Source organism: Salvelinus namaycush, chromosome 22, assembly GCF_016432855.1.
Source record: "Salvelinus namaycush isolate Seneca chromosome 22, SaNama_1.0, whole genome shotgun sequence".
Classification (NCBI taxonomy): domain Eukaryota; kingdom Metazoa; phylum Chordata; class Actinopteri; order Salmoniformes; family Salmonidae; genus Salvelinus; species Salvelinus namaycush.
In genome coordinates this window covers 35,119,647-35,135,385 of record NC_052328.1, presented here as the reverse complement: position 1 = coordinate 35,135,385, position 15,739 = coordinate 35,119,647, and the positions used below count along the sequence as shown (strand labels likewise).

The 15,739-nt window shown below is 46.6% G+C and overlaps 1 protein-coding gene across 1 annotated transcript; it reads left to right on the top strand.

Moving 5' to 3' along the window:
* The first annotated feature begins 510 nt into the window (after positions 1-510).
* On the top strand, positions 511-15,739 carry LOC120017861 (aftiphilin-like). Its single transcript, XM_038960824.1, has 8 exons — positions 511-646; positions 5,543-6,014; positions 6,188-7,260; positions 7,825-8,093; positions 8,215-8,341; positions 8,896-8,952; positions 9,505-9,615; positions 14,578-15,739. The coding sequence occupies exons 2-8, from the start codon at positions 5,576-5,578 to the stop codon at positions 14,662-14,664; spliced, it is 2,163 nt and encodes a 720-aa protein (XP_038816752.1). The 5' UTR covers positions 511-646; positions 5,543-5,575; the 3' UTR covers positions 14,665-15,739.

Genomic DNA, 15,739 nt, shown 5'->3' with positions numbered 1-15,739 from the left:
TTCTTTCTTTCTCTATCTCCCTCTCAACTTGAATTACAATATTTCTCATGTTCAGCTGAATAAAATAGATGCAGCATGAGCATCCTTCAATCACAGTCCAGTAGTTGATATGTGACGTTTCTAGGTGTGTCTATGAGCACAGCGCAGCTAGAGTAGACTATAACCTATGTTAACATTATTACAGTATGAACAAAGGATATGTGGCAATTCCATGTGAGCAGTGATGTGTTCATCACTGGTATATACTCTACACCTACATGCCATGCCAGGAAAGTATAGTTACCTACCCACTTTACCCAGATCTCATGTTTTGTAAATATTGAAGAAAGAAAATGTAAATAAACACTAACTCTAACAAATAAAAGGAGGATTGTACAAATAAAAGCATTTGGGCTGGCATTACAAGAAGTAACGAATCGGCACAATTGTTTTATTTGTTTGTTATAAAGCCAACAGAGTGAAGTGGAGAGATGGTGTAACAGTAGCTTGATAGAGAGAGGCAGTGTAGCCAGCTACATTCCAGGCACCTGCTACGCTAATTATCATAACAGGTATTTACTCAAAATCAACATTTTGTTTCGTACATCTTAGTTTATCTGCACGTCCCGGTTGTGAGATGAACATGCCATAGCTACAACATCTGAAGGTAAGAGGGAAATAGCTAGCCAAGTAGCTATTAGCGAGCTAGTTGTTAGCTCTGGTCCTGGGCATTACGTGTGGCATTATGCCGCAAGAGCCTTCTTCAAATGGCCTGAATCTTTCAATTCATCCATCAATGATTTTTTTCCCAGACGATGTTGTTTATTGACTGGCTTCAATATAGCTACTTTAAGTAAATATGTTGCTGAAGTGCTGACGAAGTGCTATATCTACCGCAACACTAGCTCATGCGAATGCGCTGGATCTGCAATATGGGCTGCATCCGACGTAGGCCCTTGGACCAGAGGTAGTTAAAGCAAACATTTCTGGTGTTTTCAAAAGCAAACACTTTTGTCTCATTTATGCTCACAGTTTTAACTGGCTAACGTTAACTATTAAGATCTACGTATCTAGTTTACTAGCTAGATATCTAATCACAGCATTAGTTAGCCTGCCAGTTTAAGACACCTGCCTAATCTCAAATGGGTCTGTTGTTGTTTCAAAGCTAGCTAACATTAGTAGCTAGCAAGAATGTATTTGTTTCTCAACAAGCTCGATAGTTACATATTTTCTCATCATGACCTATATCTCATAGCTCAGGGTTGTCATCTCACTGTCAACAGACATCAACTTCATTTCCCACTACTACAGGGTATCAAAGTCAAGTGGTTTATCTAGCTAGTTAGATCAACACTAGCCCGTAATGACTCTGTTCCATGACATTACACAGATGTAAGAGTTATTGGAGGAAGACGTCTTCTGTAGGGGGGAGTTTTGTTAAGAGCCCTGACCCTCGGGCTGGACATTAACACGCATTGCTTGCGGTATGGTTTTGGTTTTGAATGCACAATGAGTTTACCTTTCATATCGGCGAGAAATCATGTTAAATTGATACACACCTTTTAATAGGGTTAGTGTTCCAACGGCCATATCTACATGTTACAGCAAATGAGTTACCTAGTGTACCCCAAACACGTGTAAACGTAACTCGGGAAGTGTAGCAGGAGTGTAGTTTTGTTGGATGGAGGCCGAGGCGCCCGTAGCTGTACAGATCTGTGCAACACTGCTCGTGTTTTTAAAATTTCTTTAAGGGATTATTTCTCGCTGATGAAATATTGACGTTTCTAAACGTTAAAACACAGAGTTGGGATTGTAGTTCACATTTTCCATTGACCGTAAATGTATATTCAGTGCAGTGCAGTGGTCAATAGTAGTGCACTATATAGGGAATAGGGTGCCATTTGAGACAGAATCTGTTTATGTAGGTGCAGCAGCAGCCCTCACCCTCCCTATCTGTGAGCTGACTAGCAGAGCTCAATGGTGCTGCTGGATACAATTCCCTGGATCAGTTTACACTGGCTGACTGACTGACTGGCTCATTGACAGACTGGCTGACTGACTGACTGGCTCGTTGACTGACTGGCTGACTGGTGGTGTTGTGTAGGCTTTGTCCTGGCTACTGTTTCCACTCCAATAGCCTCAACAACTAAGACGGAGGTAGAGAGTAGGCCTTTTGAGCCTAGAATAACTGATATTACAGGCAAGCAAGAGACTAAATAATAATAGTTAACTTTGAGGTTATTTAACAGATTCTTCTTGAATTGGCTCACGTAATGGGGAAAGTGTGTTTGTGTCCTGTAAGATGCAGCTAGTCTATCAGTGGGGAGTTAAGTAGGTAGCTAGTTAGACCTATAGATTACCCCGGGACCTTGATCTCTATGCCATTCTCTCCTTGTCCCAAAATGGCACCCTAGGGCTCACCCTGGTCAGAAGTAGTGCACTAGGGAATAAGGCACCATTTGTGATGCTCCCTCTGGCCTTGAAGGTGAAGGTCCTCTACTCTCCTTTCGAAGTGTGCAGTCATACACTCCCCTTACTGAGTAAACGGTTTCTGTTGCAAAACGTTTTGAAACAAGCCAAACTTTTTGCTACGGTCTGCGACTAATGAATACACCCCAGGTTAGTCCATCCTTAATGCACAACAAATAACACGTTGGCAAGCTTTACTCCTGATAAGGCCTGAAACAGTCTTGATTTAACATGTTGCTTACTGGGCCGTTAAGATCTGATACTTAGTAATAATATAATATAGCCTTGCGTGCGTCTACACCTGCATTGCTTGCTGTTTGGGGTTTTAGGCTGGGTTTCTGTACAGCACTTCGAGATATTAGCTGATGTACGAAGGGCTATATAAAATAAACTTGATTTGATTAATAATATATTCCATTTAGCAGACCCTTTTATCCATAGTGGCTTAAAGTAGTCCATGCATACATTCTCATATGGGTAACCCCAGTGGGAACCTACACACCTGGTGTTATCTAGGACCACTTCAGCCTATAAAACACCCATTCCTCTGAGGGATAAGACTGAACATAGTCCAATCTCAGAGTTAACAACCAAATCTCGCTGCTGCTGTTTTGTGTGCCAAACATATTTGTGTTTGCAGTTCCTGTTTAGTGAGAGCACAAAGTCACGCATGGGGAAGTCAATGACACACAGGCTGCATTCAAAATGGCATCCTGTTCACCTATATAGTGCACTACTTTTGACCACGGTCCACATAATAGTGCACTTGGGTAGTAGTGCATCACGTCTGTAGCCGTGAAGTGCTTTGAAAGGCTGGTCATGGCTCACATCAACACCATTATCCCTGAAACCCTAGACCCACTCCAATTCACATACCGCACCAACAGATCCACAGATGATGCAGCCTCTCACTCCACACTGCCCTTTCCCACCTGGGCAAAAGGAGCAGCTATGTGAGAATGCTGTTCATTGACTACAGCTCAGCGTTCAACACCATAGTGCCCTTAATGCTCATCACTAAGCTAAGAGCCCTAGGACTAAATACCTCCCTCTGCAACTGGATCCTGGACTTCCTGACGGGCCGCCTCCAGGTGGTAAGGGTAGGTAACAACACATCTGCCACACTGATCCTCAACACGGTGACCACTCAGGGGTGCGTGCTCAGTCCCCTTCTGTACTCTCTGTTCACTCATGACTGCATGGCCAGGCACAACTCCAACACCATCATCAAGTTTGCAGATGACACAACAGTGGTAGGCCTGATCACCAACAACGATGAGACAGCCTATAGGGATGGGTCAGAGACATGGCCATGTGGTGCCAGGACAACAACCTCTCCCTCAACATGATCAAGGCAAAGGAGATGATTGTGGAATACAGGAAAAGGAGGGCTGAGTACGCCCCTATTCACATCGACGGGGCTGTAGTGGAACAGGTTGAGAGCTTCAAATTCCTTGGTGTCCACATCACCAACAAACTGTCATGGTCAAAACACACCAAGACAGTCGTGAAGAGGGCACGACAAAAGCTATTCCCCCTCAGGAGACTGAAAAAATTTGGCATGGGGCCTCAGATCCTTAAAAAGATCTACAGCTGCACCATCGAGAGCATCCTGACTGGTTGCATCACTGCCTGGTATGAACACAAGGCACTACAGAGGGTAGTGCGTACAGCCCAGTACATCACTGGGGCCAAGCTTCCTGCCTTCCCCTGACACCACCTCCATACCAGGTGGTGTCAGGGGAAGGCCCTAAAAATTGTCAAAGACTCCAGCCACCCTAGTTATAGACGTTTGTGCCAAGTTGAAAAATGTAGGCGCACACAAATACATTTAGTAGCACAATGAAATATATTTGAGGTATTTCCAAAACTGTCTTGGTGCAAGGGTGCTCCTAGGATAGAATTCCAGGTCACGCAGCTAAATATTTAGGCGCATATGTGAGTAAAATAGTCTTTCTTTGCTTTATTTGTTACTGCTAACTTACAATAGGAAGAGCGTGTAGGCCTACTGTCTGTTAATAATGACATATGGCTATGTAGAACAAGGCCTACTGTCTGTTAATAATGACATATGGCTATGTAGAACAAGGCCTACTGTCTGTTAATAATGACATATGGCTATGTAGAACAAGGCCTACTGTCTGTTAATAATGACATATGGCTATGTAGAACAAGGCCTACTGTCTGTTAATAATGTCATATGGCTATGTGGAACAAGGCTTACTGTCTGTTAATAATGACATATGGCTATGTAGAACAAGGCCTACTGTCTGTTAATAATGACATATGGCTATGTAGAACAAGGCCTACTGTCTGTTAATAATGTCATATGGCTATGTAGAACAAGGCCTACTGTCTGTTAATAATGACATATGGCTATGTAGAACAAGGCCTTCCTTTTACTTTTCTCCCACCACCACATTTAATTGATTGATTGAACATTCAACCTGTCTTCTAGTAGTACTCAACCTGTCTTCTAGTAGGCCGTTCTGTACTCAACCTGTCTTCTAGTAGGCCGTTCTGTACTCAACCTGTCTTCTAGTAGGCCGTTCTGTACTCAACCTGTCTTCTAGTAGGCCGTTCTGTACTCAACCTGTCTTCTAGTAGGCCGTTCTGTACTCAACCTGTCTTCTAGTAGGCCGTTCTGTACTCAACCTGTCTTCTAGTAGGCCGTTCTGTACTCAACCTGTCTTCTAGTAGACCGTTCTGTACTCAACCTGTCTTCTAGTAGGCCGTTCTGTACTCAACCTGTCTTCTAGTAGGCCGTTCTGTACTCAACCTGTCTTCTAGTAGGCCGTTCTGTACTCAACCTGTCTTCTAGTAGGCCGTTCTGTACTCAACCTGTCTTCTAGTAGGCCGTTCTGTACTCAACCTGTCTTCTAGTAGGCCGTTCTGTACTCAACCTGTCTTCTAGTAGGCCGTTCTGTACTCAACCTGTCTTCTAGTAGTACTCAACCTGTCTTCTAGTAGGCCGTTCTGTACTCAACCTGTCTTCTAGTAGGCCGTTCTGTACTCAACCTGTCTTCTAGTAGGCCGTTCTGTACTCAACCTGTCTTCTAGTAGTACTCAACCTGTCTGTGTGTTCTCTCTCCAGATCTATGAGGCCTTCAGCCAGGAGAGCTCTCCCATGGAACAGGAAGTGATGCCCATATACTCCTCCTCCCCCCCTCCGCTGGACGACGAATCAGGGGGAGAGGAGGACGATGACGAGTTTGGGGATTTCTCTGGGGGTGTGGCAATGCCATCCAACCAGCCGTGTCCCTCCACAACAGACCCCGCCTCCCCCACCCCATCAACAGTGCGCTTTAGTGTTAGTAACTCCTCCTCTTTCGCCGGAACTACCCATAGCAACGGAATCTCGAAACAGTTCAGAGCAGCTGACGACCTGAAGAAGCCACGGGCGCCGGTGGTGGACCAATCACAGCCCGCTAATACTGGGACCTCAGAGGTTGGCAGGGTTCGGCCGGGGTTGGAGGTCAAAGGGCAGCCCTGTCATTGCGACCTCCCTGACCTCCCTCTCACTAATGGGTTTACCAAGTGGCATCACCAGGGAACCATGTCTGCAGGTAACAACTTTAGTTCCATAGGGCTGTCATGGAGTTGTTAGTGAGGTTTTTGTGGTATTGTGTTTTTATTCCTCAATCATTTTTAATATGTACTGTTGTACTCAAATGGCTGAGGCATCTCTATATGTATTTTAAATACGTTCCAATAAAATGTACACATTAATTCACCACAGGTCTTGTACCGGCTGGCCTGTGCTCCCCCAGCCAGGAGCAGGGGTTTGCAGACTTCTCTGCGTTCGCCGAGCCAGAGATGGAGCTGGAGCCCTGGTGCTGCGGCTTCACTCACACTCACAGTACGGAGCACAGGAAGGACGGCAGGATGGAAGGGACAAACCTAACCAACGGTTTCTGCAATGCACACTCGGTCCAGAAGGACATAGAGCAGCGGGCCAGAATAGAGCCTGGCGGGCCTGACTCTCAATGTTTAGCACAGCAAGGGGACAGGGACTGCACTGGAGTCCAGCAACACTGTGAGCTAAGGGGCCACCCTCAAGACTCTGGCCTCTTAGCCACCACGGAGGTGCTTTGTGCTAGGGGTGAGGGGCTGGGGGAGCCTGGGGAGAGGGCACCCAGCATCAACAGGGATAGCATGCTTACACAGGACCCAGAACTGGGAGGGAGGAGGGTGGATGAGGAGGAAGATAAGGAGAGCGAAACAGAGGACAGTGTCTCTCCTCTCCCCACCACAGTCAGTGGGTCAGTGAGTGAGGAGTTTTCCTCCTTTGGTGAGGCTGTGTCGTCAGACGCTTTGGAGGAGTTTGGGGACTTTGGCGAGACGGTCTTCACTCCCTCGTCAATAGGGGAGGAGGAGAAGGAGAAAGAGGAGGTGCAGCGGAGTGACCTCAGGGAGGAGACCGAGACAAAGATGGTGGAGGAGGAAGAGGTCCCTAGCCAGGAGGACTTTGCTGACTTCAACCAATCAGAGTCCAGGACACAGGAGGGCTTTGGTGACTTTGACCAGGACTATTCTGAGGACCCAGGTCCGACCCAGGCGTGTGGGGAGGAGGTTGGACATGGAGACCTTCCCCTCAGCGACAGCTTTGCAGACTTCCACTCTGCTCCCCTGGAGGGGCAGGGTGAGAGGGAGGAGGGCTGGGGGGGGTATGGGGACCAGAGAGGTCTGTTGGAGGGGGAGACCTGGGCAGAGTTTGGAGAGGAGGATAGAGCCAGGCGGACAGAAGAGGCAGAGGAGAAGGGGGGAGAGAGTTTTCAGGGAGGTGCTGCTGTACGAAGGGACAGTCTGCAGGTGAGTGGTCTTCTGAGTTAGTAGAGTGGATTTATATTGCGTAACGCCGGAGAGACAGTCCCAGCTCCGACACCTCACATTTTCCCCAACACGGCCGACATACATTTATACCGGTGAGATGAATGGTCAGCTGCCGCATGCTCAAATGTGAAGTGATAGAACGTTGGGATTCCCAACAGGATTCTCCAGGAGTCTGGATAACGAGGCATCCTACAGTACTTAGTTGTCCCACGTCTGGTAGAAATCCACTCTGAAATGTGTAGTATGTTTGTCATAACCTCTGGCTCTGCAAGAATAATTCTGCCCAGGTGGTTTTTATTTTTGTATCAATAGATTGTCACTGCAGTTAGCCTAGAGGTTGCTCCCTAGAGGTTGCTCCCTAGAGGTTGCTCACACTAACATGAGTTTGCTGGAATAAGACAGTTCCTGTCAGACTTCAGTTTGCTTCAAAATCAGGTCGATGGACATAGTTAGTTAAAAATCTTTCCCATTAATTGTGTTTGATTACGATGTAGTAGACTGCTCTGTACTAGATCTCAAACAAGCCCTGTCTCTCCCATTCAGGCCTCCCTGTCTATCCGGCTACAGAGAGTCCTACAGACCAGCTTCTCTGCAGTGGCAGTCCCAGAACTGGATCAGGAGAGGGAGGGGACTGGGTTGGTGGAGGAGGAGACTGTGGAGGAGACTGGGGAGGAGACGGGGATGGAGGAGGAGGAGGAGGAGGACAGTGGGGCTGGGGTGTTGAATGTACTCAGCCTCAGGGCTCTGCTAGAGACTCTAGACACACAGCCTGAGGAAGAGGAGACGAAGGGGCTCAACCACACTACACACTGGTGAGAGAACCTCTAGTGATGATGAGGATGATGGTTCAGTGGAATAACAGCAGATAGCATTGGAGGCTGGCCAAAGCACTACTCTGCTGTATGTGACCGCCTCCTTGTTTGCTTTACCCAGGGTTCCTAGGGGCGCGTGGCGGCAGCCTCAGGACCTCCACGATGCCGTGGGCCTGGGATTCCAGTGGGGCGGTTCCCATAGCAACAGGGCCCTGCTCCGCTGTCTGGGTATGGACACCAGGAACATGGTAACGGCCTCTTTTCAATTTAAAGCCACACTCTGTAATTATGTGAATGGCTCCATGCATAGCAGAGTGAGCCACAGCCACCTCAACAGAATAACAGCAGATGTAAACAAACAGTAAGAAAATGGATGGATGGCATTTCACATGACTTTATAACATCTACATATATAGTGCTCAATGAATGCCTTTCCATTAGAGCAACATAACTAAATAAAACATGAAGCCATCTGTCTTTGACAACAACAATATCAATGATGTAGTAAGTCATGTGTCTTGTCTGTCTGTCCGTAAGCCCCTCCCTCCCCATAATTCCATATTGTACATCATCTACTGTAAATGTGTCTATATATCCCCTTTACTATGTAGAAGTGCTCTGTTGTTGCTGTATCTATAGTGTACATACTGTATGTGGATTATATGTCAATTCTTCATCTATAATATAATGTTATTCTGTCTGTATATTGTGTTTATTGGTGTAAAAGCAGCACCGTTTCACCAGCTGGAATTCCTGCTACATGTAAAGTTACTTGATTTCTGATTCTGTCTCTCCTCCACAGTTGTTCACTGGTCAGAGAAAGCAGCCTGTCATAGTTCCTGTGTTTGCAGCCAGCCTGGTGAGTGGACTGATGGAGATACTGTACTGTGTCCAAAATGGCACCCTGTTCCCTATACAGTGCACTACTTTAGACCAGGGCCCATATGGACACAGACCATGGTGGCCCTAGTTCCATTTCTGTCCCTAGATCCTCCCCCTAAGCATGTGTACCAGTCAGTTTGTTCCGTCATGCCACTCCTTGTCATGCCAAACATGACCAGGAGTTGACATGATAGCACAAACAGATCTGGGACCAGGCTACCTTCCCTTAGCCTTGTATGCTGATAGCCCCTTAATGTTCACAGATCTAAAACTACTAGGTAGGTGTAAAGCAATAAGATGATGACTTGGCAGTCGGCCATATTGCTTTCTGCCTCTCCAAACCTTTCATCATGTGACATGTATTCCAAGTGTCTTGTGCCAAGTGTTTCATGGTGACCTCTTTCTTTCTCTGCCTCTCCCTTTCCCCTTCACCTTTTATTCCCTATCGCTCTCCCATCTCTCTCTTTCCCCCGTCATCCCCCCTCTCTCCCCTCTCTCTCTCTCGCCCTCTCCCCTCTTTCTCTCTCAGGGAATGTTAGAGCCCACCAAAGAGCCACTGAGAGCAGCTTCAGCTGCGGAGAAGACTGCTGCAACAGCACTTCCTGGGTCACAGGAAACCACCACCACCTCGTCAATAAAGGTACAGAAACAGGTGTAGGGAGAAGTTGTCCTAGATGCTGATATGTGGTCCATTTAGCATTTTCCCTCCAAATGGTTACAGTTAGAATTGGGGGAGGTGAAGCAGATCCTAGATCTGTACCTAGGGGAAACTTCACTCCAGAGCATGTTACCAGCTGTTAAACTCTCCTCCGTCTTTGTTTCCTTAATCCCGCACCCCTTTCTCAAAGCTCATTGGAGGAGGTTTGAGAGGAGGGACCTTAGATACTCTCTTCAAAATGAACTTTGAGAGAGAGGTAAGAATAGTTATGTTCCTTGAATTGAGGACAGAAGAGGCAAGGATGTGACAGTTGGTAATGTTTCCAGACAGTCTGACTAGGATGTGACAGTTGGTAATGTTTCCAGACAGCCTGTGGCTAGGATGTGACAGTTGGTAATGTCTCCAGACAGTCTGTGGCTAGGATGTGACAGTTGGTAATGTCTCCAGACAGTCTGTGGCTAGGATGTGACAGTTGGTAATGTTTCCAGACAGTCTGTGGCTAGGATGTGACAGTTGGTAATGTTTCCAGACAGTCTGTGGCTAGGATGTGACAGTTGGTAATGTCTCCAGACAGCCTGTGGCTAGGATGTGACAGTTGGTAATGTCTCCAGACAGTCTGTGGCTAGGATGTGACAGTTGGTAATGTTTCCAGACAGTCTGTGGCTAGGATGTGACAGTTGGTAATGTCTCCAGACAGCCTGTGGCTAGGATGTGACAGTTGGTAATGTTTCCAGACAGTCTGTGGCTAGGATGTGACAGTTGGTAATGTCTCCAGACAGCCTGTGGCTAGGATGTGACAGTTGGTAATGTTTCCAGACAGCCTGTGGCTAGGATGTGACAGTTGGTAACGTTTCCAGACAGTCTGACTAGGATGTGACAGTTGGTAATGTTTCCAGACAGTCTGACTAGGATGTGACAGTTGGTAACGTCTCCAGACAGTCTGTGGCTAGGATGTGACAGTTGGTAATGTTTCCAGACAGTCTGACTAGGATGTGACAGTTGGTAATGTTTCCAGACAGTCTGTGGCTAGGATGTGACAGTTGGTAATGTTTCCAGACAGTCTGACTAGGATGTGACAGTTGGTAACGTCTCCAGACAGTCTGTGGCTAGGATGTGACAGTTGGTAATGTTTCCAGACAGCCTGTGACTAGGATGTGACAGTTGGTAATGTCTCCAGACAGTCTGTGGCTAGGATGTGACAGTTGGTAACGTTTCCAGACAGTCTGACTAGGATGTGACAGTTGGTAACGTCTCCAGACAGTCTGACTAGAATGTGACAGTTGGTAATGTTTCCAGACAGCCTGTGGCTAGGATGTGACAGTTGGTAACGTCTCCAGACAGTCTGACTAGGATGTGACAGTTGGTAATGTTCATTTACATTTACATTTAAGTCATTTAGCAGACGCTCTTATCCAGAGCGACTTACAAATTGGAAAGTTCATACATATTCATCCTGGTCCCCCCGTGGGGAATGAACCCACAACCCTGGCGTTGCAAGCGCCATGCTCTACCAACTGAGCCACACGGGACCGACAGTGTGTGGCTAGGATGTGACAGTTGGTAACGTCTCCAGACAGTCTGTGGCTAGGATGTGACAGTTGGTAATGTTTCCAGACAGCCTGTGACTAGGATGTGACAGTTGGTAATGTCTCCAGACAGTCTGTGGCTAGGATGTGACAGTTGGTAACGTCTCCAGACAGTCTGACTAGGATGTGACAGTTGGTAATGTCTCCAGACAGTCTGTGGCTAGGATGTGACAGTTGGTAATGTTTCCAGACAGTCTGACTAGGATGTGACAGTTGGTAATGTTTCCAGACAGTTTGTGGCTAGGATGTGACAGTTGGTAACGTCTCCAGACAGCCTGTGGCTAGGATGTGACAGTTGGTAACGTCTCCAGACAGTCTGACTAGGATGTGACAGTTGGTAATGTTTCCAGACAGCCTGTGGCTAGGATGTGACAGTTGGTAATGTTTCCAGACAGTCTGACTAGGATGTGACAGTTGGTAATGTTTCCAGACAGTCTGTGGCTAGGATGTGACAGTTGGTAATGTTTCCAGACAGCCTGTGGCTAGGATGTGACAGTTGGTAACGTCTCCAGACAGCCTGTGGCTAGGATGTGACAGTTGGTAATGTTTCCAGACAGTCTGACTAGGATGTGACAGTTGGTAATGTTTCCAGACAGTCTGTGGCTAGGATGTGACAGTTGGTAATGTTTCCAGACAGCCTGTGGCTAGGATGTGACAGTTGGTAATGTTTCCAGACAGTCTGACTAGGATGTGACAGTTGGTAATGTCTCCAGACAGTCTGTGGCTAGGATGTGACAGTTGGTAATGTTTCCAGACAGTCTGACTAGGATGTGACAGTTGGTAATGTTTCCAGACAGCCTGTGGCTAGGATGTGACAGTTGGTAATGTCTCCAGACAGCCTGTGGCTAGGATGTGACAGTTGGTAATGTTTCCAGACAGTCTGACTAGGATGTGACAGTTGGTAACGTCTCCAGACAGCCTGTGGCTAGGATGTGACAGTTGGTAATGTCTCCAGACAGCCTGTGGCTAGGATGTGACAGTTGGTAATGTTTCCAGACAGTCTGTGGCTAGGATGTGACAGTTGGTAATGTCTCCAGACAGCCTGTGGCTAGGATGTGACAGTTGGTAATGTTTCCAGACAGTCTGTGGCTAGGATGTGACAGTTGGTAATGTCTCCAGACAGCCTGTGGCTAGGATGTGACAGTTGGTAATGTTTCCAGACAGTCTGTGGCTAGGATGTGACAGTTGGTAATGTCTCCAGACAGCCTGTGGCTAGGATGTGACAGTTGGTAATGTTTCCAGACAGTCTGTGGCTAGGATGTGACAGTTGGTAATGTCTCCAGACAGCCTGTGGCTAGGATGTGACAGTTGGTAATGTTTCCAGACAGTCTGTGGCTAGGATGTGACAGTTGGTAATGTTTCCAGACAGTCTGACTAGGATGTGACAGTTGGTAATGTTTCCAGACAGTCTGACTAGGATGTGACAGTTGGTAATGTTTCCAGACAGTCTGACTAGGATGTGACAGTTGGTAATGTTTCCAGACAGTCTGTGGCTAGGATGTGACAGTTGGTAACGTTTCCAGACAGTCTGACTAGGATGTGACAGTTGGTAATGTTTCCAGACAGTCTGACTAGGATGTGACAGTTGGTAATGTCTCCAGACAGTCTGACTAGGAGGTGACAGTTGGTAATGTTTCCAGACAGTCTGACTAGGATGTGACAGTTGGTAACGTTTCCAGACAGTCTGACTAGGATGTGACAGTTGGTAATGTCTCCAGACAGTCTGACTAGGAGGTGACAGTTGGTAATGTTTCCAGACAGTCTGACTAGGATGTGACAGTTGGTAACATCTCCAGACAGTCTGACTAGGATGTGACAGTTGGTAATGTTTCCAGACAGCCTGTGACTCACACAGTATACCCAACACAAACAGGGCAACATTGGGCACTATATTTTACACTCCCTTGATAATGAAGGTAACCCTAAACTCTGACCTAGGATCAGATATCCTTACAGCAGATCCTAACCTTAGCATTAGGAGAATAATGATAATAATGTTCGCTGCCTGCACCCGCACGCCCGACTAGCATCACCACCCTGGACGGTTCCGACCTAGAATATGTGGACATCTATAAGTACCTAGGTGTCTGGCTAGACTGCAAACTCTCCTTCCAGACTCATATCAAACATCTCCAATCCAAAATCAAATCAAGAATCGGCTTTCTATTCCGCAACAAAGCCTCCTTCACTCACGCCGCCAAACTTACCCTAGTAAAACTGACTATCCTACCGATCCTCGACTTCGGCGATGTCATCTACAAAATAGCTTCCAACACTCTACTCAGCAAACTGGATGCAGTTTATCACAGTGCCATTCGTTTTGTTACTAAAGCACCTTATACGACCCACCACTGCGACCTGTATGCCCTAGTCGGCTGGCCCTCGCTACATGTTCGTCGTCAGACCCACTGGCTCCAGGTCATCTACAAGGCTATGCTAGGTAAAGTGCCGCCTTATCTCAGTTCACTGGTCACGATGGCTACACCCACCCGCAGCACGCGCTCCAGCAGGTGTATCTCACTGATCATCCCTAAAGCTAAAACCTCATTTGGACGCCTTTCCTTCCAGTTCTCTGCTGCCTGCGACTGGAACGAATTGCAAAAATCTCTGAAGTTGGAGACTTTTATCTCCCTCAACAACTTTAAAAATCTGCTATCCGAGCAGCTAACCGATCGCTGCAGCTGTACATAGTCCATCTGTAAACTACCCACCCAATTTACCTACCTCACCCCCCATACTGCTTTTATTTATTTACTTTTCTGCTCTTTTGCACACCAGTATCTCTTCTTGCACATGATCATCTGATGATTTATCACTCCAGTGTTAATCTGCTAAATTGTAATTATTCGATTTATTGCCTACCTCATGCCTTTTGCACACATTGTATATAGATTCTCTTTTTTTCTACCATGTTATTGACTTGTTTATTGTTTACTCCATGTGTAACTCTGTGTTGTCTGTTCACACTGCTATGCTTTATCTTGGCCAGGTCGCAGTTGCAAATGAGAACTTGTTCTCAACTAGCCTACCTGGTTAAATAAAGGTGAAATAAAAAAATAAAAATAAATAAAATGATAATATCTGACCCGAGACTAACAAACTCCCAATTCCTCTGTGCTGTCCTCTATCCATCACGAAGACCTGGCCATATTCACAAAGCATCTCGGAGTAGGAGTGCTGATCTAGGATCAGTTTAGTCTTTTAACTCATAATGAATAAGATTACATGAACCAGGGGGACCTGATCCTAGATCAGCACTCCTATGTCTGATGTGCTTTTGTGAGTATGGGCCTTCAAGAGACTGTGTTGACTAGAAGTCACACTGCTGAGCCTCACTAGAGTTTGTTCCTTCCGCCAGCAGGGGGCCCCCCAGCCTTGGTCCCAGTTTGACTGGAGCAGCAGTGGCCTTGGCGTCAACCGTCTGGATGGTACGTCCTCCCACTGAGCCCCCTACCTACAGGGCCAGAGATGAGGCTGCTGTACACACTCTCCCCCTCTGACGCTGCTACCTGACTCCTGTTTCTCTCTTTGGTTCCAATGTCCACACCAGCATACTAGACTACCACCTATAATGAAGCAATGTGTTGGACATGCATTCTAAGTAAGTGGTATGCAAGTGTGAACTTTGGAACATAGTCCCTATCACTCTCCCTCTCCCCCCTCTCCATCTCTCCTCTGCTCCTCTCTTCACATTGAGGTCTCCCTCTAGATGGTACTACTCATTTTCATGACTGTCTTTCCCTTTAATTGTATCTTGTACTGTGGAATCCCAAGGCTCTCTCTCTATACGTCTAACTTAACCGGCTACCTCATCTGCCCTGTATAGAGTGATGCTAATGAGGTTTCTCACTTGTTGTTACCCTTCATCATTGATCCAAACACTGTTTCTTATTGCACTGGGTGAGAGATCTTTCAGTATTAGTGGAGGGAATGGAGCAAAGACAAGTCAAGTCATATAGATGAATGTGTGGTCATAGCCTAAAGGGAATCCCCCCAGTAGCTGCATGTTGGTTGTAGTAGAAATAAGCTCATGTGAAAAAGCCTGAAATCCAGACCTGTTCTGTACTAACATTCCACTCCTTGTACTTTGTCATATGCCAAAAATTATGTTTGACATGAAGTGGAATATTAGCACAAACAGACTGGTATCCAGACTAGAGAAAGCCAGGATCCTCTTACTAATACCCAGGATAGAGAAAGCCAGGATCCTCTTACTAGTACACAGGATAGAGAAAGCCAGGATCCTCTTACTAGTACCCAGGATAGAGAAAGCCAGGATCCTCTTACTAGTACCCAGGATAGAGAAAACCAGGATCCTCTTACTGGTACCCAGGATAGAAAAAGCCAGGATCCTGTTACTAGTACCCAGGCTAGAGAAAGCCAGGATCCTCTTACTAGTACCCAGGATAGAGAAAGCCAGGATCCTCTTACTGGTACCCAGGATAGAGAAAGCCAGGATCCTCTTACTAGTACCCAGGATAGAGAAAGCCAGGATCCTCTTACTGTTACCCAGGATAAAG

What these genes read in the sequence shown, in the direction of transcription:
- LOC120017861 (XM_038960824.1), top strand. Translation starts at nt 5,576, where the DNA reads ATGGAACAGGAAGTGATGCCCATATACTCCTCCTCCCCCCCTCCGCTG. An exon ending in TACGAAGGGACAGTCTGCAG is followed by an intron (nt 7,261 to 7,824) that starts GTGAGTGGTCTT and finishes TCTCCCATTCAG; the next exon opens with GCCTCCCTGTCTATCCGGCT. An exon ending in CTGTGTTTGCAGCCAGCCTG is followed by an intron (nt 8,953 to 9,504) that starts GTGAGTGGACTG and finishes TTTCTCTCTCAG; the next exon opens with GGAATGTTAGAGCCCACCAA.